Genomic DNA, 25,013 nt, shown 5'->3' on the forward strand with positions numbered 1-25,013 from the left:
GAATGTGCAACTGCAATGTGGGATGAGCCATCTGGCATGATTCACTGAAGTACAGTCACGTAGACCTTACCTATTAACCAGGGGACATGAATCAGGATAAATGCATGCATACCCCCTCCTCCCTGTTCTCTACATCTCCCTACAGCCTCTAATCCCATCCAAAACCATGTCTCTCCTCACCTCCTTTTTCCTTTTCTTCATCCTCCCCATCCTGACCCTCTCCACCAACCTCACCACCCGAACAATTCCCCCGGACAACTGCCTCGTCGTCGACCAATCCAGCACCAACAACACCAGTAACGTATACAGAAACATCACCGCCGCCCTCGACAGCCTCCCCACTTCCTCGTCATCAGCATGCATCTACATCGCCTCTGGCACCTACGAAGAACAGCTCGTGATCAAGTACCCCGGCACGCTGACCATCTTCGGCGAGACCAACGATACAAGCACCTACGCGCATAATACGGTCACAATCATGCATACGATCTCCTCGCCTGAGGCCGGTTCGTTGGTTGATAGTGCCACCGTAGCGGCTGAGAGCGATGGGTTGAGGATGTATAATGTTAACGTTGTCAATGGGTTTGGGGCGGGGGCACAGGCTGTTGCGTATGTCTTTTTTTCTTCCCTTGCTCTACTACACATTTGGTTGTCATTTAGTGTTTATCATGATGAGATGTTAGTTAACGAAGTAGATAGACTCTCCGCGAACGGCGACAAAATGGCCTTTTATGCCTGCCAATTCATCGGCTACCAGGACACGTTGTACGCGAAAGACGGAACGCAATATTATAAGAACTGTTATATTGAAGGTATGTACCTCTACCACATATATCTCGTCCGTCCCTTCCCCCTTCCCCTCCCACCAACCCACTCAAACAGACAAGCTAACACCCCCCCAGGAGCCGTCGACTACATCTTCGGCGCGGCATCCGCCTACCTCTCAACCTGCACCATCGTCTCCACCGGCAAAGGCTACATAACAGCCATGTCACGACAACTCGAATCCGACCCGGCCTGGTACGCCTTCGACTCATGCACGATCAGCGCCGCACCGGGGCTCGAGGACGAGTTAGCCGGAAAGGTATACCTGGGACGACCGTGGCGGGTTCTCGCGAGAGTGATCTATCAGAATTCCAAGCTTAGTGGGATTATTCATGAAGATGGGTGGACGACCATGGCGGAGGGCGCGACCCCGCTGTTCTATGAGTGGGGGAATGAAGGGGAGGGAGCGGATACAGGGAAGAGGGTTTGGGAGAGTGAGATTGAGGGAGAGGTTGAGAGGGAGGTGGTTCTGGGGGAGGATTGGGAGGAGTGGGTGGATGTTGAGGGGGGGTGGGTTTGACTTTTGCTCTATTCCTTGGGTAGGGATAGGTGGGTATGAAGACGAGGTAGAGCTACCATGATAGTAAAACGAAAGAGGTATATATTCAAATGATAAAGACAAACACGGCACTCAATGATCCTGCTCGCGCTCAAAATCCGCCTTCACCTCCTCCGCAAATTTATCATCCGTCAAAATCTGACACGCCACGACAGCCATCCCCGCCGCACAGGAGAGACTCCGTTTATGCGACTCGGGCGATCCAGCGCCCTTCGTGAACTGAGGCGTGTGGTTGACGCCGTCGACCGGGATGGCGAACATCCCGTGGAAGCCCGGCACCGCATACGACACATTTCCTGGACCGTGTCAGTTCAAACATGCAGGATTGGGGCATTAGAGAGACACAAGACTTACCCATATCTGTCGAACCCCCGCCGAACCGCTCGTCGCCTTTCCCGGCGTTGTCGAACACGGTATGATGGCCCATGACTCGCATGGCGGAGACGTAGTTCTGGCAGATCGGCGTGTTCGTTTTCAGATCCGCATATGAAATGCCCCTGTAGCAATTAACAACCATTCAACCCTCGATTAGCCTCCGCCCATGCCATACTCACCAGTCAAATTCAACCTTACACCCCGTCGCCGTCGCCGCCGCCTCGAAACACTTAACCACCTTCTCCGTCAACGGCTTCAACGACTTCACGCTCGCCGCACGCACATAATAATCCACCGACGCTGACATAGGGATCACATTCGGCCGATCCCCACCATTCACAATAATCCCATGAATCTTCTGACTCGGCAGGATCTGCTGCCTCAGCAGCGCAATATTCACATACGCCGCGACCACCGCATCCAGGGCATTGATGCCCTCCCACGGCGCGGCCGCCGCATGCGCCGGTTTCCCCGTGAAAGTGACCCGCACTTTATCGTTCGCCAGGTACCCGCCGGGCAAGACGGTCGCGATACTCAGGAGATCTGGGTCGTTCGAGACGATCGGGAACGGGTGCACCATCAAGCAGGCGTCGACGTCATTGTATGCGCCTTTTTCGAGGAGGCGGACTTTTCCGCCGCCCGATTCTTCGGCGGGCGTGCCGAGGAGGCGCACGGTGCAGGGCTTTCCTTGTTGGTCCGAGGCGGAGAGGGCGTGGCAGGTGGCTAGGAAGGCGGCGATGGAGCTCGTTGCGATGAGGTTGTGGCCGCAGGCGTGGCCGATTCCTGGGAGGGCGTCGTATTCGGCGTTGAAGGTCACGATGCGGCCCGTGTCTTTGGAACCGGTGTCGTTGGAGCCGTGGGTATATTGGATTTCAAAGGCCGTGGGGAGGTCGTAGACGCTGCGGCGGACTTGGAAGGGATGGCCTTGGGATTGGAGGTCTTCGAAGAGTTCGCAGATCGCGTTGTGAGCGTGGTATTCTTCGTAGGCGGGTTCGGGGTCGGACCATATCTGGAGAGCGTTAGTGAGGTTGGATGGATAGCAGGTGAGGATAACAGACTTTGTGATTGATGCTTTTCAGCTGGTCATCGTATTTCTGCAGAGCTGCTTGGACGCTTTCGATGAAGCGGACTTGGGATTGTGAGACTAACATATTGTGATAGGAGAGTGCATTAGTCTGGAAATGTAGGAGTGTCTAGATGATGAGCGTCGGAGATATATATACTGCATACTCGCAGATCTCGCTGCATTGCGCGAGTGATCCTTTCCTTGCGACGAGCGTGCCGACATCCGACAACCGTTCATGACTCAAGGGACTCAAGGGACTCAACTGCCATGTCCATCAAAGTGAAGCTTATCTCCAGATCTCCAATTCGGCAATGTGGTGACGTCAAGTCCCGTGATTGGTGCGCCCGCGATAACATGCACGTGACTAGCCGACACAACCAATCAGCACGAGGACATCGGCATGCCTGGCGCTAGCCCCGATACGGCAACCGCGCACCTCAATTCCCAGGCATTCGTTTTCCCATTAGTCACTAGTCTTTTCTCTCTCGCCAATTTCTTGGGATTCCTCCGAACTAGCAGGTCTGTTCGTTATCGCCCTCACGACAATGCCTCCAACTCCAAGTGGGGTTCTGAATCGTATTTCCCCGCCGACCACCCCGCGGCTTTCCTCCCTTCCTCTGGTCTCAATTCCTTTCTACTCTGTACCGTCCTGCCAGACCAAGACGGGTCGCTGTTTCATTCCTGCAGGGGAACCAACTGCGTTCGACTACGATTACGAGAGAGAAAACGTCCATGGGAAGGACCTGCGATAGCCGAGATACCAAGCCAGTGGAGCAGACGGGCCACGTCAGGCTGGGTGACAATGCATAAGCTTGGCAGGAAAGCACGCTCTAAGACCGGTAAGGATCCACCGGCTGTTTGTCTCATTTTTTCGTATTAAAGGGTCCATCCGGGGAAGTTGCGCGAGATGGACTTGGGGAGTTGGGAGTGTGAAGCTCATCAAGACAGGCTGTCGGACATGTAGAATCCGCAAGGTGAAATGCGACGAGGAAAAACTGTCCGTCCAAGGGCACCGGGAACCGCAATGTCGACGATGTGCCGCCGCTCAAATCCTGTGCGAGTGGAAGGGCGGACCCATCCCACGGAGGACCGCAGGCGCCTCCAAGAAGAGCCAAGCGACGGAGAACCCACGCGCCGTGAGGAAATGGTCGCACTCTCAAGCCCAAGCCCAAGCCCGTCCGTCGGCCGCCGTGCCTTTGCTCCCCGCGCGGGACTCGTCTCCCACGGCGCTCCAAGCCGCCAATTCTTTGGCGCTGTCCGACTCTGACCGGACCTGTCTGGCCTATCTCCAAGACTCCGCCCTGGTGGTGATTCTTGGGAAGCATTGGCCGTGGTCCACCATTTCTTATGCGTACCATCGCGTTGCCGTCAGGGAGCCGATGGTGATGAGCATGATCCTGGCCAGCACCTCCAGCGAGATCCACCGGTCCCGGCTCCACGATCAGGACGGCGCACGTGCTGGCAGGGCGGGCGGTGATTCGTGCGATCTCGATGGCCGGTCGCATTACGGCCGCGCCATGGCGGGTCTGCGTGACGCCTTGAAACGAGACGTCAACGCGCCGGGTCAAATCGAGGCCATCTTCATCACGCTCTGGCTGATGGTCGATTATGAGAACCGGTTCGGGAGCGGCGCGGCCGGCATCAACGTTCATGTGCGAGGGATTCTCTCGTTGCTGCTCCATCATGTCGTGCCTCTGCTCAAGGACTCGAAACAGAGCCCGCCGTCGCCCAGGGCGGCGATCACCTCTGCCCTGGAGTCCGCCGAGACGCCGGCGGAGAGCGGTTCCATGGCTGAGGGGGACGACGAGAGTCATCTTCTGCCCCAACAGAGCAGTAGTTGCTCGCCCGCTGAGCATATTGGCAAACTCCGATCAACATCGGTGCCGCTGTTTCTGCTCTGGACGCTATACTTCTTCACACCGGGCGCGCTGTTCTGCGGTCCTGGCAGCGCGGGCGTGGACGAAGTTGACCTCTTTCGTCTGTTCATCTGCGCGGAATCAGGAAAGACGGAGCTGAGTTTGCCAGAGCTCTACAAAATCAGTAGACAGTCGCCCTCGCGATTCTGGGGGGCGACGTATCCAGTGACGGCCCAATTGGATGATCTGGAGAATCTCCCCGGCCTGACCTTGTATCATCGCAGCCATGTGACCCAATTCAACATCACCGAATTCTACCGACAGGGCCTGCCCAGCTGTCTGTCGCGGTCTACATGGGCCCAGAATTCGTATCGGCAGATAGTGGACGAGATTGCAACGATATCCGACGTAAGACTTGGCACTGTGATTTCGGCTAAATTGGCCGTTTATTTTGGGGAAGTCAAACAAACAGCAAACGGAAGCTAATCACTGGCAATGCAGGAATTCGACCTCCTTCTCTCGTCCGCCAAAGCCGCGCCATCCTGTGAGATTGTAGGAGACGGCCGGAGGGTGATGGAAACGGTATATTGGGCATCAATCACTTTCTACAGCACGATCGTATACCTCCATCTCTGCACGGCGGAAACACCGGAGCAGCCAGGAAACACAGAGCAGGAACAGGAAACGGTCAAGGAAAAACAAGGACGGGAGCACCACCGCAGACGACAACAGCACATCCTCTCGCGTGGCGAAGCCGTGTCGCTGGTGCTAGAACTCGCGTTGAAGCTGCATCGCAGTCGGCCTCGATTGATGGTTCGGATCGTGTGGCCGCTGTTCCTTGCCGGCATCGCCACGCGCGATGCTATCTATCAAGATTGGGTGTCGATCCGGCTGCGGGAGCTGGGCCGCTACGGGCAGAACTACAGTCGGGTAAGCAGACACTTTGACGAGATTATCCGGGGGAGGGAGGATCTATTCCGGATTCTTCATAGTCCTGCGGGAGGGACAGGAAGTACGAGTCTAGTTTGAGGGAGGTACATTGCATCAAAGTGGATTGTGAACACCCATCGATGCTGGAATACTTGCTCGAATACGTGAATGCTACGTATGCGCGTAGAACATGAAGTTGACACGGCAGATTCAAATAAATCCATTATGGACTGAACCGGCCTGTCCAATTCCCAGCCAGCCAGTAAAGAAGGACCATGGAATCGTTAGTTAGACTTGTCTACATTCATAACAAACCGGATCCCCGCTCCTCCATACAGGACCAGCTAGCTGCAAACGATCCCAAAGGACCCCCAAACCAAACCAGAAACAGCACTCAGACAACGTTGCATCGCGCACCGAATCGGATCGCGACCCAGACAGCGACGAAACGTAACCTGCACCGTGACGAATCCAGTCTGGGCCAGTCATCGCGTGACAAGAATCCAGCCAACATCCATTCAGCTTCAAGAATGGAATCCAGAACCGGGATAGTAGGAAAGAAAGAAAGGGTAACAAACAGGTGGAATCGAACCTTCTGGAATCCTTCTGGAAGAATAGTCTACCTTCGCCTTGCACACGGACTAAGATACTACTCCGTAAGAACAACGAATAGGACCGGACTCCGGAGAAAGATAGGAGAAACCACACTGGGCAGTGCAGCAGGGATCATGATCATCTTTCTTCCTCTCTAGTCTCTAGTTCCCTGACTCAACCTATCTAAGACCCCAAGTCTGACGGTAATCCATAAGACCCGATAACACAACTCCACTCCAATCCAACTCTCGTCGCGCCCAGAATAAATCCTATATTATTTAACGCCGACCCTGAACCAAGCCCAATCCAGCTAAACCACCATCCCTAGCGCATAGCCACTACTCCTAGTCCGTTGAGATAGGCTGATAGCAAGTTAGCCTTGTCTGGTGCCCCTCATCACGGAACTCTAGAAGGGAAAGACTATGGGCCAGTAGGAGTAGGCAGAGTTCGAAATACCAAGAACAAGTCGTATCCGTATTAATCATAGAAATGGACACAGATGTATTGGCATAAGGAAGGTCGGTCTCCGGCGGATCGAAGTTCCAACATCTACCGTCCATCTGGAATAATAGTTAGGGTTACTTACCCTCGGTTGTAGGTGTAGGGCCTACGGTGTGTACCTTAAGGGATTCCCGTTAGAATGGGTGGGGGCTATTATTCTCCTACTGTAGAGTTGCCCCTCAACAACAGCTTCTGATAATAAATATGTATAACAAGTGTACACAAATGTAGCACAAAAGCATAACCCCGAGTCCTATCCATGGTCCGATAGTCTATAATAAGTCCGGTATGATTTCCTATCGGTCTCTCCGCGGAGCAACAGACTGTCAGTGTACTCCGTCAACTCCGTGCAGGGCACTGGGCTGATCGACAGCATCGCGTGATCGGATAGTTGGGTTTAGTCTAACTTAGTCTGAATTAGTTCAGTTGGTGTCTTTTCATTGTTGAATTGAATTGAATTTCCCGGCTTGGTGTCTTGGATTGGCGCTGTGATAATCATGATGAAGGTGGCCGGCCCTCTCTAGTCTCCTAGGCGTGAAGGATTATGTCATGGCGAAGTCAATGGCTGAACCATTTTTATTGATTCATGCTAGAAGTACTGTACCTGTACCTATACATCTGAAATTCTTCATATCCAGATTTAATTGAACAAACAAACTAGAAATGGAATAAAATAACTAAATCTCGAAAACTCTGTCCCGCGACACTGACAAAATAACCAACCAACCATACCCCAACAGCAATCCCCACAAAGTACTATAGGAATAGACTGAGTAATGACTACGACTACCCAGCGCCTAAATCAACTAGCGATACTAACGACACGAATGGAAATGGATGGAGTAGCGCCGCACGCGACAGTTTCCTTCTTCGAACGTGTCAGATTGCGCCGTCTTGGCGGCTTGGTTTGGAGTCGGGAATGGGATCTATCTCTACTTTGGCTTTCGGTTGTGAATACGGGGGATGGGGTAGTCAATTGAGTTAGAGCATATACGCTAGAGGTCTTGTAAGTTCGAAGGGGCTATCAATCGAAGCATAGTGTACAGTTTGACCTAAATTTATACCTAACTAATAACTGCCCATAGTGACTACAATTTCTCACTACCTATCCAATTCACGCAGTAAAATAGACATATATCCAAGTATATATACACCATACACTGATCTCACAAGGAATACAAGACAGACAAGCTCAACAACCCCCGAACCCCCCAACTACACCCACGTATGACCTATCTATAGATTGATAGCCATAGACAACCACGCACGAACAGCTGTCGTGTCACATCCTCTAACTAGTTATGAACGATTCACCTACGCTATCTAATCAGGATTAATCAGATCAATCCGATTCAGATCCAAATCCAAACCCAGATTGAGGTTCAGATTCAGATCTAGTGGGAAAGACAGCTAGACAGCTGGCTGGCAAACAGCCACAGTTAAACTGTATCTAGACTCGTCATATGCAGGTGGGGAACTGACATTTACCTCATTCGTTCTACATATTTACTCTACACGTTCGTACTTCATAGGTCTCTGGTTTAATTAGCTAGATAGATGGACAGATGGATGGATATAGTAAGCTAAGAGTCCCCAAAAGGTAATTTCCCGAATGTACCCGATGCTGCAGTGCAGACGCAGACAGACAAACACCGAGATCGACACCCCGAGACCGAGCCTCAGCATCAGCTAACATACACTGTAGTAAAGAGGTTAGAGGTAGATATCTCGCTTGTCTCGGCGAGAGTAAATGCCGACAAGTTCTAAATTCAAATCAATCTAACACATCCCAGCAGGTAACATACATTCATCTGTACAACCGAAAAAAACAAAACAAAATTACAATAAGAGAAAATAGACGGGTTTAGAAGACCTTCACCAAGAACCCCTCTCTTCATTCTTTTACTTCTCAACTGCTATGCTGACTTCCTCGCGCCTGTATGGACCGAGTTATAGTCGGTTAGGTCCTCCGTGGGTCCTCCGATACTCATCCTCGTATGATGGGGTTTCCATGCAATCCCTATGGTTTCTAGTTCATATGATGGCTTATTATTACCTTGAGACGGGTAGTGTGGTAGGTAATAACATGCTGTATTATTATTATTATTATTATTATTATTATTATTATTATTATTATTATTATTATTATTATTATCCTCATCATTATTATCTATGTACTGTACTGTACTGTACCTCTGCACTCCAGAGTATGATGATGTGACGTGCAGGGTGCAGTTTCTTCTTCTTGTTACCTAGGTGGGTAGGTAGGTTGTCTTTGCCTTGTATGAGGTTTATCTTACTTTCGGTTCATTGTATCACGTTCATATATCTAGTTAGTTATTGTTTTCGCATATACACACCTTGCCAACTACCTAGACCTCGAATCAACATGATGTGTTGTCATCATCGTCGGTCGGCGAAATCAAGGAATTGAAGAAGGAAACTACGTATGTATGTAGCTAGACCGACAGCTACAGCTACGCCTGTACCTATATCATAGACCCGTTCGTGAGTTTTATTCTGTACTGTAGTCCTAGTGTACAGTCTCTAGTCCGGAAAGGTAGAGTCTGTCTACACACCGCAATTATGATATATCCGGCCCTGACAAGGAGGAGAAGAACGGACAACGGACAGGATCAGTCAAGGAGATGATTGGACGGTGGATAGGTGGATGGGTCAAGGTGTGGATAAGAATTAGGTAGGTAGGTAGGTCTATCATCATCGTCATCGTGTTGTTGTTCCTCTAGTTCCTCTATCCTGCTCTCCAGAAAGACATACACGATAGGTACCCCATGAGTAGTAAGTGCATACCATCTGTAGCTAGCTGAATGTAGATTCACACATGTATGCGTTCACAAGAAAAAAAAGAAAAAGACTCATATTCTCCCTCCTCCTCTCCGTACGTATGTATGTACATGTACTCCAGACTCAGACATGTCATATTATATCCCATACCAACACAGACTAACACACACTACAGATCACACATACTCAGTACGGTGTACTGTACAAACAGTCCCTGATCCAAGATCAGATGTGGGGATAACCCAAACAAGTAAGCACGAAAAGCATGGATTGGCGATATTGGGCATATGTACTGGTGATAAGCCCGCCATGACGCAAGACAACCGAAGAGTGGGAACGCGTGGTTGCAATGACTGCAGCAGGGGAAAGAATATCCGGGGTGGTTGGAGTTTTGACCAGACCGAAAGAATTCGACAGGATTCGATAGTGAGTTAGACCCAGCCAGAACCAGACCCAACACAAAATAATCAGGGGAAAGTGAAATAAGACAAAAGAAGAAAAAGAGGGTCCGGCTAGAAAAAGACAAGGTGGGCAGGAAAGACTTATCCACTGTCCATCTGTACGGGATTCGTACCAAATTCAGTCCAAAAACAACTTCTCCTCCACGGATTAGTCCGGACTCAATGGAAAGGCCAAGACCCGCTAGTACCAGCCTTGTCCCCGCACTCCCCAAAAGCCAAGCATTGGCACCAAGGACCAGCGACAATCAGCAGCCCTACCAAGATTCCTGTACGTATGGCCCCCCGTGGCCCGACCGGGTCTGTTCTTCTAGCCAGCGTTCCACGGTGACTTGGCGCGTTGTGCCATTGGCTGTTTCCGGGTGGAGTTCGTGGCCTCTACGGGCTTCTGCTGCTGCGGTTCGACGATGATGGCGCATAATGACACTGTTGTCGGATTTCCGGTTTCGGGTCAAATCGTTTGGTCTTTTTCCTTTTTTTCTTTTCGTTTCTTTTGCTTTTTCTTTGTCCGGGTTCCAAGAAATCAGGGAGAGGGAAGCTCGGAAAGGCAGGAGATAGGGAAAGAAGCACATAGGTTCAACCAGCAACCTTGTCTTCCCCTTCCCTCCCTCCTCTTCCCAAACTGTCGCCCGACCACCCTCCCGTCAAAACCGTCCAATGCATGGAAAATTCTCTCATGCATCAAGGATGATCCTGGGGATGGGGCGCAAAACTGAAGGATGGAGGGGGGAGGGGGGGAAAGGCGGGGACCAGAAGATAATAGAAAGTAATCAAATCAAATCAGCGTACTCACATCGGAACTAGACTCACGGCGCCAAACAAAAGGACCGCTCCGACTACAACGCCGACCAGATCGGTGCTCGGCCGATCACCCGCCATTCCCCTAGGAGCACGTCGGGGGTTCTGTTCGTTTCGTTTCCGGAACCGAAAGACGAGAACGATTAGAAAGATTGCAGAAGCAACAGGACACAGAATAAGATAGGTCCAATGAGATAGGGCAGACGTAGGAGACGGATAAGTCGGCTAGACCGGGCCAGCATGATAACAGTAACACCCACCCCCAAAAAAAGAAGGGCCGAGACTAGTGGAGCAACGAGACGAGCGCCGGGTTGCATTTAGGGTTGTGAGTGGCTCTCGGACCCCTCCCTCCTGCTGCGTGCCAAGAGCCACCAGGCCTCCAGGCAGACCGAAGGCGGGAAAGTACCCAAGAAGCGCCAAGGCTCTTCCGGGGCGCGGGAGACTTGGCGCTCCCGCTGGAGATGCAGGGAGTGGTGGCCAATCACGGACCGTCGCCACCCCTCGGTTCGCCGTATTAAGTCACGCCGCCGAGCGTTAGCCGAGTCTCACGTGGCGGGCAGCCGGTCGTCTGCGTCATACCCGTCAAGCATTCGTCCAGATACCCTCGTTTTGCCTCCCTCGTCCAAGGTTCGCTGCCAAGAAGGTTGTCGTCTCTGGCCCTGTGATTGGCGTACGCCCGCTGGCCCAGCCGACGGTGATAATGGAAATAATCGAATTGGTCTTGATGCCAAGCGGATGACTTTGCCCTCGCGTCATCCCAGTCCTAAAGTTAAATAGGCCATGGATTCCCCCCGACCCTCTGAAAGGAGGAACTTTAACAGCAGTAGGATCTAGATTTCCAACCCCGTGTGTCGGTTTTCAGGTTCGTGTATGGACTCACATTCTCTTGAGGACACAATCTATATGGAGCCACCCTAAGAGACAAAGCTTCATTAGTAGAACCAAGCATCGACGCAATACACACCCTTCCCCTCCCCACTCTCTCCCTCCTCTTACCTTTCTCAACATCTCCCTCCTCCCCTCCAACTTTCTGCCATCTTGAGACGCAAGATGGCACACGACGCAAAAGATCAGTCGCTGGGTGCGACTGAGCAACCGCTCTCCAGACCCGCCCACGCCCTCTCATACGAAGACGTCCTCCGGGAACTTTCCGTCAATTCGGAGGAAGGTCTGACGAACGCTGAAGTCAAACAACGGCTGAGCAAATATGGTCCAAACGAATTGGAGGGCGGCGAAGGCGTTTCGATGGTGAAAATTGTCATCCGACAGATTGCCAATGCAATGATGCTGGTGAGTATTCTTTATCTCCATCCAATTCGACATGACACTTACAATTCATCTCTCTTAGGTCCTCATCATTGCCATGGCCGTTAGTTTTGGTATCCAATCGTGGATCGAAGGTGGTGTCATTGCCGCCGTCATTGGTCTCAACATCGTCGTAGGTGTATACCAGGATTATGCGGCGGAGAAAACTATGGACTCTTTGCGGAACCTGAGTTCCCCCACTGGAGTGGCCACGCGAGACGGTAAAACTGCCACGGTGCCCGCCACGGAAATTGTTCCCGGCGACATGATTGAACTCAAAGTGGGCGACACGGTTCCTGCCGATGTTAGGTATGTCTTTGCTCCTTCTAGCCAGACGAATGGCTGGATGCTAACATGATCGCCGCTAGACTTGTCGACGCCATGAACTTTGAAACCGACGAAGCCCTCTTGACCGGAGAGTCTCTACCCGTGCAGAAAGAAGTTGACTCCGTATTTGACGACGATACTGGTCCCGGTGACCGCCTGAACATCGCATACAGCTCATCCACAGTCACCCGAGGCCGTGCCCGTGGCGTGGTTGTCGGTACCGGAATGCGAACTGAAATTGGAGCCATCGCCGCGGCGCTCCATGCTAACGACTCCAGGAAACGACCAGTGAAGCGCGGTCCCCAGGGCGAAACCAAGAAGCGTTGGTACGTGCAGGCCTGGACCCTGACCTGCACGGATGCCGTGGGACGATTTTTGGGTATCAACGTCGGAACGCCTCTGCAGCGCAAACTATCCAAACTGGCCCTGCTGCTATTTGCCATTGCCGTCGTTCTCGCCATCATTGTCGAGGGTGCCAACGAAATGCGCAACGACAAGGAAGTCATCATCTACGCAGTGGCAACAGGCCTGGCCATGATTCCTGCCTGTCTCGTGGTGGTCCTGACCATTACCATGGCGGTAGGAACCAAGCAAATGGTTGAAAGAAATGTCATTGTTCGAAAGCTTGACTCCTTGGAAGCTCTCGGGGCTGTGTCTAACATTTGCTCAGACAAAACCGGAACCCTTACTCAAGGGCGCATGGTTGCTAAAAGGGCCTGGATCCCGTCTATGGGTACCTACTCCGTGGGAGCGTCGAGCGACCCATTCAACCCCTATGAGGGTGACCTGAGCTTGCTCTCTGACCCGCCCGTGAAGATTGACCGTGAGATGCTCGGCAAACCGACCCAGCCGGAAGAGTTGTTGAAAGACAACAAAGTGCTGGAGGAATACCTCAACGTTGCGTCCATGGCTAACTTGGCCCACGTTCACAAGTCCGACGCCGACGAGTGGCAGGCCCGTGGTGAGCCCACCGACATTGCCATTCAGGTTTTCGCATCCCGGTTCAACTGGGGCCGCGATCGCTGGACCAAAGGCGAGAAGGCTATCTGGCACCAGAAAGCCGAGTATCCCTTCGATTCGACCGTCAAGAAGATGTCCGTTATTTTCGCTAGCCAGGACCGGGAGATGATCTTCACCAAAGGTGCCGTGGAGCGTGTTATCGAATCCTGCACATCCGTCATCTGGACACCGGGCTCTTCCCCTATCCCTCTGGATGAGAACATCAAGGAAGAGATCTTGCAGAACATGGAAGCGCTCGCTAAGGAAGGTCTTCGAGTTCTCTGTCTTGCCTGCCGGGAAAACCCCAATCCCGTGAAGGGCGAGGAAGTGCCTCCTCGTGAGGAAGTCGAAAAGGAACTTACTTTCTGCGGATTGGTCGGTCTCTATGATCCCCCTCGCCCTGAAACGGCCGGTGCCATTGAAGAGTGCTACCGCGCTGGAATCTCCGTTCACATGGTGACTGGTGACCATCCCGGTACTGCGCGCGCGATCGCCGCCCAGGTGGGCATTATCCCTACCGACATGCACCGTCTGTCCAAGGATGTGGCAGATGCCATGGTCATGACTGCCAGTCAGTTCGACAAGCTGACCGAAGACGAAATTGATGATCTGCCCACTCTCCCGCTGGTGATTGCTCGCTGTGCCCCCAACACCAAGGTCCGTATGATCGACGCGTTGCACCGCCGAGGAAAGTATGCGGCCATGACCGGTGATGGTGTGAATGACTCGCCATCGTTGAAGCGCGCCGATGTTGGTATTGCCATGGGTCAAGCTGGATCCGATGTAGCCAAGGATGCTTCCGAGCTGGTTTTGACTGACGATAATTTCGCTTCGATCATCAACGGAATTGAGGAGGGTCGTCGCATTTTCGATAACATTCAAAAATTCGTCCTGCATTTGCTGGCGGAGAACGTTGGACTGGCTCTCACCCTGCTCATTGGCCTTGTCTTCAAGGATGGAAACGGACAATCGGTCTTCCCAATTGCTCCTGTCGAAATCTTGTGGATCATTATGATCACATCTGGTCTTCCTGATATGGGACTTGGAATGGAAATCGCCGCGCCGGATATCATGAACCGCCCACCTCAGAGTGTAAGTTTCGCTGCCTTTCTTGGAATCTGTTGGCCAAGAACCGTCACTAACATCATCAATAGAAACAAGGTATCTTCACCTGGGAAGTCATCGTGGACACCCTCGTTTACGGCGTTTGGATGGCGGCTCTTTGTCTGGCCTCTTTCTCCCTCGTGATGTTCGGCTGGGGCGATGGCGACCTCGCCAGCGGTTGCAACAGCGACGCCTCGGACGAATGTACCACAGTGTACCGCGCCCGTGCAACCACCTTCGTCTGCATGACCTGGTTCGCGCTCTTCCTCGCCTGGGAGCAGATCGACATGCGACGTAGTTTTTTCCGTATGCAGCCCGACTCAAAGCGATACTTCACGCAGTGGATGTTCGACGTGTGGCGCAACAAGTTCCTCTTCTGCGGTATCATGATCGGTTTCCTGACCACCTTCCCCATCCTCTACATCCCCGTCATCAACACCATTGTCTTCAAGCACAAGCCCATCTCTTGGGAATGGGGCGTCGTGATCGTGGAAGCCATCCTGTTCTTCCTCGGCGTGGAGAGTTGGAAGTGGGCTAAGCGGATCTATTTCCGACGCCAGGATCGTCTTGGCAAGGGTAAGGGCGAGCGAAAGCTGCCCGGTGATTTCAGCCGTTATCCCACGATGAGCCGGTCGGACACTCAGGCCACGGACATGAAGGTTGAGCAGTCCATGGTTTAGATGTGGCCTTGAATGCCAGGTATCCGTTAGAGTGCCTGGATACGACTTGTTATCTCAAAAGCTTTGCTTGCGGATCCCGGGAAGCCTACCTACCAGATCCTTCAGGATGACTGTTCAGTGCACATCTCAACCGAGCAGTCCTCCATACCTCAGCGCGAAACACCCCCCGCGACTGTGGATGCGGATAAACACTCACCGAACTAGTTGGCTTCCTCAGGACGAACGCATGGTGACGAACTCTTTTTCTTCTTTTCGCTCGCACATATTTCGGAATGATTGGTTCACTGGATATGTTCGACATGTTGCATGTAATGAGATCATAGCATATAGAATTGATGAATTTCCTTGCACTGAACCCTCACTGTCCCTGAATTTGATGATAATATGTGGTAATGTGTAGAACTTACCTATAGTTCCAATCCTTCCCCAAGTAACGACCACCCTCAATCCGCAGACGAAGCCCACCCTTATATAGCATCACCTAAACCTTCAATTGAGGGGTAACCTGCACCCATCACGTAATTCCAAGCATTCTGTGACACTGAAGATTGTATCTGCCTAGATATCCTCGCCACCTGGATCGATCATTGGTATGACTGGGTTACCGGAGAACGTGGAGAAAGGGGACTATGGCCGGGGGAGGGATTTCTCTGCCGAACTTCTTGTTTGGGACTAGTACGTGTATGGGTTTGATGGTGGGGGAGATGTTGGTTTCATGGGAGGATAGAGTATGATGAAAGGATCAGATGGGTCATGATGAAGCAAAGAGTGGTTAGGTGGTGAGTCCGTAGGTGAGGGAGAGGAGGAAGAGGAAGAGAGGAGAGCGGAGAATCTCAGCGGAGGACATATTCACTACTATACCCATTAGGTAGGTAGGCACTACGTCGTACACAGGAAGTAGAGCCAACACACCATCATGTGACAGCAATTTAGGCAGCGCTCTTAACCCTCAACTCAAGTAACGCAAGGGATAGAGCAAAATGGAAAAGTGTAGAGAGACCACTTGAGCGCCAAGAGTAGGCCCAAGAAGCGCGGAATCAGTCGGGTCGAATCAAATCTACGCGGGGGGCAGTTCGGTCATACGGTGAATCGTGCCGATCGCATTGCTTCTATTGGATCGTAATAATGCCTCATCTCGGACTGAGTCATCGCCCAGCGGAGTGATCTCAGTTCAACCAACCAGCTAACAAAAATAAACAGAACCGCGCAAAACTGCGGGGGAGAAGGGAACGCTATTTACGAAGATGCTGCGGCCGGCGCAGGAGATACGCTTTCCGGAGTGGTGGTGGACTCGGTGCTCGTCGTGGGCGAGACATCGTCGCCCTTCTCGAAGCTGCGCATGGGGTAGTAGCCCCATTTTTCGAACATCACCCGATCCTCGTCCCAGCCGTTGCAATCGGTCGTCAACATCTTCTCGCCTGTGAAGACGGCGTTGGCTCCGGCGTTGAAGCAGGCAACTTGCTGCTCTTCAGTGAGAGCGATGCGACCGGCGGCAAGACGTACGATGGTAGCGGGAAGAACGATACGGGCAGTGGCAACGGTCCGCAGGAGCTTATCGAAGGAGATCATCTTGCGGTTTCCGAGCGGGGTACCGGGGATGGGAACGAGAGCGTTGACGGGGAAAGACTCGGGATGCGAAGGCAGGGACGAAACCGTGTGGATCAATCCGATACGGTCGGAGTCCGCCTCGCCCAGACCCAGAATACCACCGGAGCAGACGTTGATGCCGGCATCTCGAACATGAGACAGAGTCTTCAGTCGCTCATCGTACGATCGACTGGTGATGATGGACGGGTAGAACTCGCGAGAGGTGTCCAGGTTGTGGTTGTAGGCCGTCAATCCGGCATCCTTCAGCTCCTTGGCCTGTTTGTCGTCGATCATGCCCAGCGTCACGCAGACCTCCATGCCCATCTCGCGCACGCCGGAGACCATCTGCTTGACATTCTTGAGACTGGTCTTGCGGCCACGCATGTCGCGCCAGGCGGCACCCATGCAGAAGCGGGTACTCCCGTTCGCCTTGGCGTTCCGGGCAGCCTTGAGCACTTCGTCGACGGGGCTCATCTTGGTCGCTTTCAACCCGGTGTCGTAGCGCGACGACTGGGCGCAGTACGAGCAGTCCTCGGTGCAACCGCCGGTCTTAATGTTCATCAGGGTGCACATCTGGATGGCGGAGGGGTCATGAAAGCGTCGGTGAACCGCAGCCTAGAAGGACCAAATTAGGACTACAGCCCATGGGAGGGGTCCAGGAGAGAAGGGGAGGACGTACGGCCGCATAGGTCAACTGGTTCAACGGCGTCTGGTATATTTGCTGGACCTCTTCTCGGGTCCAATTGGTGCGCGGAGCAGTGGCGCCAGTGGCCTCTTGCAGAGCAATTGAGATTCTGCTGTTGAGGGAGGCGGCACTAGGGGAGTTCTGGATGGTGCCGTAGGATCTCTTCAGGAGAGTCCGGGGCAGGGACCGCGGCAGAGGAAGCGACATGATCGCGGGGTGGATGCTTCGAAACCGTGCTCACCAACGAAGTAGATGGACAAAGAGGGGGCAGAACGAAAGGAAGAGTGATAAGATGTTGTTGGCACGGAAAAAACAATTAAGCAAAGCGCCCACGGGAAATGGACCGATCGACTGGAAGAGGGGAAGTGGGCTCACAACCGGTGATGGCAGTAATTACTCACAAGTGGGGGGAGGAGAGCGCGAGAGAGCCAGAGAGAAGGAGAAGAAGAAGAACGAGGCCCGCCAAAGCTAAAGTGGGCATGGCACCAGTCAGCGAGAAGATAATCGAAATAACATCCCTCCTAGTGCCGTCATCGTGGGGAGGCCCTGTTGACCCCAACGCCCGTTCAACGGGGGGTTTGCACCCGTACGCAGTGTTCCGTAGAGAGAAGAGAATATCCACCGGACGAACGTCATTATGGTGGATAGACTCTAGACAGAGGATGTACTGTAGAACTAAGACAATCATTCTCGTTGAGAGCACCGAACACCGAGCACCGAGGGAGATCAACCGTGAGGATCCTCAACTGGACTAAGCCTGGCCAGCCAAGATGGCCGATGGGTCCGATCAGAGGGAAATGAAATATTCAACACTACGGAGTGGTATCCACCTATTGCTGGGAATCCAATTGACTATGGAGGATGTTCATCGGACCAAAGGAACTTGTACCTGATCTAACAGACCAACAAACTACAGTACTCCAGAGAGAATCAAAATAAAAACCAACCAAACCAGTCAGACAGGCACGAGATCTGCTGAGTCATAGGCACAACTCCCGTCGGGCCGCCGGTGAGCGGTGCAGAGTGTCCCTGATTGTCCCTGATTGTCTCTGCTTACGATTATGAGATACCTCTGAATTTACAAGGTGCCTGATCCTGGAGTCAAATTCTCCGATCGACGGAGAACTAGCCCGTCGAGGTTTCCCGGTAAACAGCGACAATCGAGAATCGACGTTATCGTTTAGCCGGGCGCGGGGCTGCCTTGGGCCGACAATAGCCTTCTCTCGGCCTGAGGTTCTCGACGTGCAGGTTCTACGAAGCACTACACTGTGTACGGTGTAAGTGATTAACTACGGAGTCGGAGCTGTCTGAACTCTGAATCTGAATTTATTCTCCACACTCTGCGCAATGTTTTATTCTCTTAGTCACCTCACCATTCTGAAGTTCTAAACTGAACATATAGTATAGTCATGATATATAATCGTTAAATCAACGCTTCCCGCAAGATAGCTTCCACCTCGCGCAGCGCCTCGGGTTTCGATGTCACGCTCGACATGAGATACAGCACGTTTCCTAGGACTCGGGAATGGACGGTGAACGTCGGTCCGCCTGCCGCCAGTTTCTCCTGGAGGCCTCGAGCTGCCGTCGACGTGTAGCCTAACGCGGTGGAGACGTCACATGTTAGTCGGCTGGGGTCGGCCACAAATCGAGCACAACCTGCGAAAATTGGATTTCTAGACTTACCTCCTCCGTGGAGATCTTTCAATTCGATACTCAGGACGGTTCCCACGGAAAATACCCCGTCGACGCTAGCTGCATGCGATAGATCGTGCACCAGCCGGTGAGACCACGCGCTCCAGACCTCGGGTGACTTCCCGTCACGACCAGCGTCCTGCGGTACTTGCCAATCCGCGCGGCACTCGTCCCACGACCCACCGGTTTCCATTTTCATCATGGTCCGCAGGGAGTCCACGGCCACCTGGCAGCCAACGGCATGGGCAGTGTAGCTGTGTCCATGAAGCAACGCATCGCTCTTCTCCGGGCTGAAAAAGGCCTCGAAGATCTCCCTGCTGGCCATGGTGGTGCAGAGCGGGATGAGTCCACCGGTGAGCAGTTTGGCGTTGACCGCGATATCGGCATCGACGTTCAAGAAGGAGGCCGATGACTTGCGGCCAAGACGGTAGAGCCCGGTGAAGACCTCGTCCAGGATAATCGGCAGCCCAGACCATGACGTCTCCGTCTGCGCTGCGGGGGCTGAAGTCGCAAAAAGTTCGGGATGTGCACGGACAACGTCGGCGAGACATCTCTGGAAAAGAGGATCGCTGGAGAGTTCGTTAGACGGTTGATCTTGAAGTTTGATCGATGACTTACCAAAACAGCATTCCTCCGGCACCCAGAATGACCGGCTCCATGATGAGGGAGCCAAATTTCATCCCTTTCTCACGGACCAGGGTCTCGATGGTACTCCGAATATACTCCTTGTAGCGCTGTCCCACATCAGAACGCACCCGCTCTTCCACATCAAAGACAGAGTTCAGAGACGGGAGCTCGAGATCTGGACCTAGCGATTCCTTGAGGTCTGCTGGCATTTCGATTTTCCAAACCCCCTGGGACATTTTCACCAGAGGGAAATCAAACCAGTATCCTCGGCCACGGTACCACTCCACCTTCTGATTGAAGGTGGAAGGCTCAGAACAGTCCATAACGCCAATAGTGTCGCCATGATAGCTGCCCTTGAGACCTAGGATGCTAATCTGTTCTTTGCTGGCGTCCCATCCGTACCGGTCGCATGCCGCCCGAAGACCCATCTTCACGGCCACCTCCATGCCGGTGCTGCCATTGTCCGTGTAGAAAACCTTCTTGAGACGCGGGTTTCCAATTGATTGGATCAACAATTCCGCCAGCGACAGGGCCGGTTCATGGATGTTCCCGGGGAACATCACATGTCCATACCGGCCCGCAGCGTAAGCCGCCGACAAGGATAGGTCCGGGTTTCCATGCCCTAAACCCTGCGTCCACCACGAGGCGGAACCATCAAACGTAGCTTGGAGTTTACCTTCTTGGCTCGAATCGTCAGTCTTCGAGAAGGTCTGGAAAAAATCACCGTAAGCCGAGTCAATTGGTGTGATATCCTTAGGGGCCATGCCCTGGTGTTGCGTGAACGGGTACCAAATCGTTTCATGAGCGCGGCTGGCCATGGCCTCCAACCGGTCGATCCGCTCGATGTTCTTGGCAGTCAACTGATCCAGCAGGCCTTCGATGTCTGTAGTTTGCGACACATGGCCGTAGTAGGTCGCCATGGCTTCCTCATCTCGCGCTAAGGATTCGGCGTCCAGTGACGTCGGCTTGGACGGAGGCGGAGTTAACGGAACAAGCGGAATGCTCTTCTTTTGGAAGTACGAGTGCAAATATTCATGATTCTGGTAGTAATCATCGCGGAAGAGTAGGACAGAGTGGATATCGTAACCTCGAAGCAGCAGTGACTCATACGCCGAGATAGACGAGGAAATGCCTCCCAGACGGGAATCCGCAACCAGCACGATGGGCAGCCGGAGTGGTCGGTATAGATCAGCCTGGGAGTTGCCATTGGGGCCCGGCGAGTGGACACCGCCAGCGGTCTCTACCAGGGCAAAGTTCACGTCGCTGCCAGCCCAGCCGGAGAGCGTCTTGTGAACGGAGGCGATGATATCATCGTCGCGCGGAATCTGATGAAACAAAGGTAAGCATTGCGTCCGCCCCAGTCCATAGAGAAGCGGCCATCATACAAGAAAATTCTTCTGCTGAGCCGCAATGTGTGGGCTGACCGGCTCGTCGAATTGGTATAGACACTTGGTCGCAACCCCGGCCGCGTAGCGTTGAATATGTCTACAATCCTTGTCAATAGAAGGAAATTTCTGCGCGGACAGGCCCACTTTACCGGTCGTCCGCGTCGTCCAACGCACCCGTCGAAATTGGCTTCAGGAATGCTGCTTTGCCCGGTGCTTTCTGACGTTGGACGGCATTACAAAGAATTGTCGAGACGATAGTCTTGCCTACGTCAGTGTTGGCTCCGTAGACCTGATGAGCGCGCAACGAACGCCAGAGGGCAGCTCCCACGGGGGCCATGGCCGTTCAGCTAGACAGGGTGAAATGAGATGGTCAATCGTGCAATTGAAAGGATTTAATGCAATGGTTACTAGAGCTTGTACTTAAGCGGCGAGGCCGGAGGAGAAACCATGGCTGACCGAGGCTCGTTTGAGGCCCGCCACGCCAGGCAGTCAGGCAGCCACCGCCTCCCCAACTGTTTTTATTTTATTTTATTTTTACTCAATTCTTTTCCCTGTTCCTGACGACGCTCCGCCGTGGGTCTCAATGTCTATTCAACACCTTCGACTTTCCCCCGACAGACACTAGAACACACTAGGGTCTAAGGATAGCCGAAATGGCACAAAATAAGCCACCACTGACCTGTGCCTTGCTCGTGTGCCGCGATCCGATCCACTCTATTCATGTTCGACGTGGCTCCACGCCCCGGTGTGGTGGATGGTGATAATGGCAGTGCCCCCCGTTAGACTCACAGACGCTATGTTTGTTGCATTTATTTGATCCCGTCCATTTTATTCTGTTGGTCCCGGAACGTCCTCTGAGATCGTCCCTATTCCCCGCACCAACCAACCCCGCCAGTATACTAGTCAACGTAAACAAATGGATCGTCCATCGCCTAAGTGTTTACGTGACTCATTGCGGCAGGCTCTGCATCGCCGAGAGCTCAAGGCTTCTCGTCGCAGACTCACCGTGCTGCCTCAATCGTCGGTAGACTTTTCGTCTAATGATTTTCTATCACTGTCCACGTCCTCGGTATATCGAAAACGTCTGCTACAACACCTCCAGCAAGCTCCCCCGTCATACCCGTTTGCCAGCGGGGGTTCACGGCTTTTGGACGGCAACTCCACCTATGCCGAGGATTTAGAAAACTTCATCGCCGAGTTCCATGGCGCGCCCAAAGGCCTTCTCTTCAATTCGGGGTTCGACGCCAATGTCGGCGTCATGTCCTGCATCCCGCAGCCGGGAGATCTGATCGTGTATGATGAACTCATCCACGCCAGTGCTCGAGAAGGCATGCGGTTATCGCGCGCGGGCAAACGGGTGCCATTTTCGCACAGCTCGCCGGAAAGCTTCGAGGAGGTGCTGCAGTCTGAGATTGAGAGCGATCCGCTGATTCAAAATGGCGCTCGGAATGTCTTCATCGCCGTGGAATCGATCTACAGCATGGATGGGGACATTGCGCCGATCCAGGAGTTTGTGCAGATTGTGGATCGACTGCTTACCGGTGGCAATGGGTACTTTATTGTGGATGAAGCGCATGCTACGGGGGCGTTTGGCCCTCGCGGAGCTGGCGTTGTTCAGGATTTGGGGCTGGAGGACCGTATGTTCATACGGGTTCATACGTTCGGGAAAGCGTTGGCTAGTCATGGTGGTAAGCTTTGTTGTTGATGCGACTGTCGAGAAAATGCTAATCTCTTTGCCAGCTATTGTACTCTGCTGCACAGATACTCGAGACTATCTGATCAATTACGCCCGCAGCCTGATTTACACCACTGCGATGGGATTTCCCTTCCTAGCGTCCATTCGCACAGCCTACGAGCTTCTATCTGAAGGAGAAACCCAACACGTAAGACCCAAGTATCCTGACTAACAAAGAAAAAATGGCTAACAGATATACCAGCTCCAGGACAAACTCCAACAACTAATCCTGTACCTCCGAAACCGACTCGGGGAGCTAGACTCCTGGGATCCGGCAATCTTCGAAGTGGACCATTTCCCCAGCTCGCCGATATTCTCGCTGCGCAGTCCGGTACCGCGTGAATTGGCGGCCGTGTGTCAACGCGCCGGGTTCGTGGTGCGGGCCATCATGTCGCCCACCGTTCCTGCAGGTAGGGAGCGGGTGCGGGTGTGCCTGCATGCAGGGAATACCATGCAGGAGATCGACGGGCTCGTGCGAACCATCGAGTTCTGGTTGAACCAAACGACGGAGAAAAAGGCTGCTCGATTGTGATGGTCCTAAGAAGAGGTTGTTTCATTGCACTGAGCGAGGTTCAAGTGTAAGAGTACGTGGGAATAGATGTGAAGTATCAGAAGACTCTCTTCAAATTGTATCGAGAATAGATTATCTGGATATTGTGAGAACCTAAAACTACGCTCAATTAACCCACCTTAGCATGCATCGTTTCGGAACCTGAAACGCAGTCAACAACAAAAACACATCCTCAACCCTCCTTGGTAAAATATAAAGTAAAATAAATCAATAAATCCAATCCATCCTACAACTCGGACACGTCGGCCAACTAGGCTTATACGGTTTCTTCGCAGTCCGCATCATATGAATCCACTCGCCCATACACTCCTTGTGATAACTGGTCCCACAATTTCCCTTGCACCAGATCCACCGCGTGAAATCGTAACCAGGCCAGAGATCTTCCTTATCCAGAGTCTGGTTCTGAGTCTGAGTCTGAACCTCGCACTGAACTATTTCTCTCTTCCTCTTCTTCTCCCTCCCCCCAGGGGTATCAGCTTCATGATCATGATCGGGGTCATGTATAGTCGGACTAAACATCGCCGCAAACAGAGCATGTGACCCCCCCGCGACGCGGAAATCGTATAAACAGATCCCGCACTCCCCTTGGACGGGGAATTTGGGCAGGACGTGGCTACTATCCAGACCGTGGTGTTTTGCGATGATGGTGCGTGCGACGGACATTGGTGTGCCTATTTTCGGGAACTGTGGGTGGTTGGGTTTGTTTTCGGGGTTGGTGATTGGGATGGATGTGAGATGCTGCGCTTGGTGTTCTTTTCGTTGCTCGGGGGTTAGGAGGCGGGAGAGGGGGGTGGTGATGTTGGATGCTGTTTTGTCATCACTAGCAACAGCAGCAGGAGTAGCAGTAGACGTAGCAGTGGGTAAGCTAGCGAGCGAGGTGGACTGAGATGAGCTCGTTGCTGTCGAAGCCGTTGTCGAAGCTGAGTTCGAATTGAAATTCGAAGCTGAAGTTGAACTCGGCCCATCCCTCCTCTCCTCCTCCTCCTCCTCCTCCTCTTCCTCTTCCACCTCCACCTCCCACCCCCCATCCAAAATCTCCAAACACCCCAACTCCCTAAAAACATCCACCCTCTCCCTCCAATAAACCTCGCTATCCCTACACGCCATGATCTTCAACCACCACAGCACCAACAACTGCCGCTCCCCACGCTTTCCCCGATGTTCGCGCTCACAGAGCATCAATGGCGCCAACTGCGCCAGACACTGCCTCAGAGGCGCCTCGACAGCGAAGAGCGCGTCCCAGGTGCGGATGATCTGGGCGGCGCGGATACGGCTCACGGGGCTGAGTTTGTGGGCGCAGGCGGGTTGGTGCTGCGTGATTGCGATTCTTTCTGGGTTATGGGAGCCGAGACAGCAGCGCGAGGAGGTGGGGATGCAGTTTAGGAGGGTGGATAGGGTGTGCATATTGGGCAGTTGGTTGACATCAAGTTGTTGGTGGGTAGAGGCTGTGATTGCGATTGCCTGGATAGGTGAGTGGGTGTTTTGAGATATGATAGAAATTTCAACTAGAGGAGATGATCTAGAACGTCCATCCCTGCCCCCTTTC

General features: G+C 52.9%; 9 protein-coding genes across 10 annotated transcripts; 5 read left to right on the plus strand and 4 right to left on the minus strand.

Moving 5' to 3' along the window:
- Window positions 1-166: 166 nt before the first annotated feature.
- pmeA (putative pectin methylesterase) lies at window positions 167-1,345 on the plus strand (the record flags this gene model as incomplete). Its single annotated transcript, XM_046090798.1, has 3 exons — window positions 167-609; window positions 700-812; window positions 903-1,345. The coding sequence occupies 3 exons, from the start codon at window positions 167-169 to the stop codon at window positions 1,343-1,345; spliced, it is 999 nt and encodes a 332-aa protein (XP_045946773.1).
- Window positions 1,346-1,456: 111 nt separating this feature from the next.
- Window positions 1,457-2,910, minus strand: LDX57_009078 (M20 family metallopeptidase; the record flags this gene model as incomplete). The annotated part of the gene is made up of 4 exons (XM_046090799.1): window positions 1,457-1,680; window positions 1,739-1,881; window positions 1,939-2,768; window positions 2,818-2,910. 4 exons carry the CDS (start codon window positions 2,908-2,910, stop codon window positions 1,457-1,459), a joined length of 1,290 nt encoding a protein of 429 aa, XP_045946774.1.
- Window positions 2,911-3,627: 717 nt separating this feature from the next.
- On the plus strand, window positions 3,628-5,710 carry LDX57_009079 (uncharacterized protein; the record flags this gene model as incomplete). Its single annotated transcript, XM_046090800.1, has 3 exons — window positions 3,628-3,664; window positions 3,774-5,089; window positions 5,183-5,710. 3 exons carry the CDS (start codon window positions 3,628-3,630, stop codon window positions 5,708-5,710), a joined length of 1,881 nt encoding a protein of 626 aa, XP_045946775.1.
- Window positions 5,711-10,376: 4,666 nt separating this feature from the next.
- Window positions 10,377-10,685, plus strand: LDX57_009080 (uncharacterized protein; the record flags this gene model as incomplete). The annotated part of the gene is made up of 1 exon (XM_046090801.1): window positions 10,377-10,685. One exon carries the CDS (start codon window positions 10,377-10,379, stop codon window positions 10,683-10,685), a length of 309 nt encoding a protein of 102 aa, XP_045946776.1.
- A 9-nt stretch (window positions 10,686-10,694) lies between these two features.
- ENA2_4 lies at window positions 10,695-15,538 on the plus strand. 2 transcript variants are annotated; one of them, XM_046090802.1, is made up of 4 exons: window positions 10,695-12,057; window positions 12,116-12,381; window positions 12,441-14,490; window positions 14,553-15,538. In XM_046090802.1, exons 1-4 carry the CDS (start codon window positions 11,818-11,820, stop codon window positions 15,180-15,182), a joined length of 3,186 nt encoding a protein of 1,061 aa, XP_045946777.1. In that variant the 5' UTR covers window positions 10,695-11,817; the 3' UTR covers window positions 15,183-15,538. The 2 variants fall into 2 exon arrangements, with proteins under 2 accessions (XP_045946777.1, XP_045946778.1); XM_046090803.1 differs by having other exon boundaries at window positions 12,116-14,490.
- An 880-nt stretch (window positions 15,539-16,418) lies between these two features.
- On the minus strand, window positions 16,419-17,661 carry BIO2 (biotin synthase; the record flags this gene model as incomplete). The annotated part of the gene is made up of 2 exons (XM_046090804.1): window positions 16,419-17,384; window positions 17,449-17,661. The coding sequence occupies 2 exons, from the start codon at window positions 17,659-17,661 to the stop codon at window positions 16,419-16,421; spliced, it is 1,179 nt and encodes a 392-aa protein (XP_045946779.1).
- Window positions 17,662-18,877: 1,216 nt separating this feature from the next.
- bioDA (adenosylmethionine-8-amino-7-oxononanoate aminotransferase) lies at window positions 18,878-21,498 on the minus strand (the record flags this gene model as incomplete). Its single annotated transcript, XM_046090805.1, has 5 exons — window positions 18,878-19,050; window positions 19,138-19,715; window positions 19,765-21,098; window positions 21,159-21,258; window positions 21,311-21,498. The coding sequence occupies 5 exons, from the start codon at window positions 21,496-21,498 to the stop codon at window positions 18,878-18,880; spliced, it is 2,373 nt and encodes a 790-aa protein (XP_045946780.1).
- A 579-nt stretch (window positions 21,499-22,077) lies between these two features.
- LDX57_009084 (aminotransferase class I/II-fold pyridoxal phosphate-dependent enzyme) lies at window positions 22,078-23,428 on the plus strand (the record flags this gene model as incomplete). Its single annotated transcript, XM_046090806.1, has 3 exons — window positions 22,078-22,849; window positions 22,902-23,044; window positions 23,099-23,428. The coding sequence occupies 3 exons, from the start codon at window positions 22,078-22,080 to the stop codon at window positions 23,426-23,428; spliced, it is 1,245 nt and encodes a 414-aa protein (XP_045946781.1).
- A 246-nt stretch (window positions 23,429-23,674) lies between these two features.
- Window positions 23,675-24,871, minus strand: LDX57_009085 (uncharacterized protein; the record flags this gene model as incomplete). The annotated part of the gene is made up of 1 exon (XM_046090807.1): window positions 23,675-24,871. One exon carries the CDS (start codon window positions 24,869-24,871, stop codon window positions 23,675-23,677), a length of 1,197 nt encoding a protein of 398 aa, XP_045946782.1.
- Between the last annotated feature and the right edge of the window lie 142 nt (window positions 24,872-25,013).

Source organism: Aspergillus melleus (genome assembly GCF_016097325.1).
Source record: "Aspergillus melleus strain CBS 546.65 chromosome Unknown contig5, whole genome shotgun sequence".
Classification (NCBI taxonomy): Eukaryota; Fungi; Ascomycota; class Eurotiomycetes; order Eurotiales; family Aspergillaceae; genus Aspergillus; species Aspergillus melleus.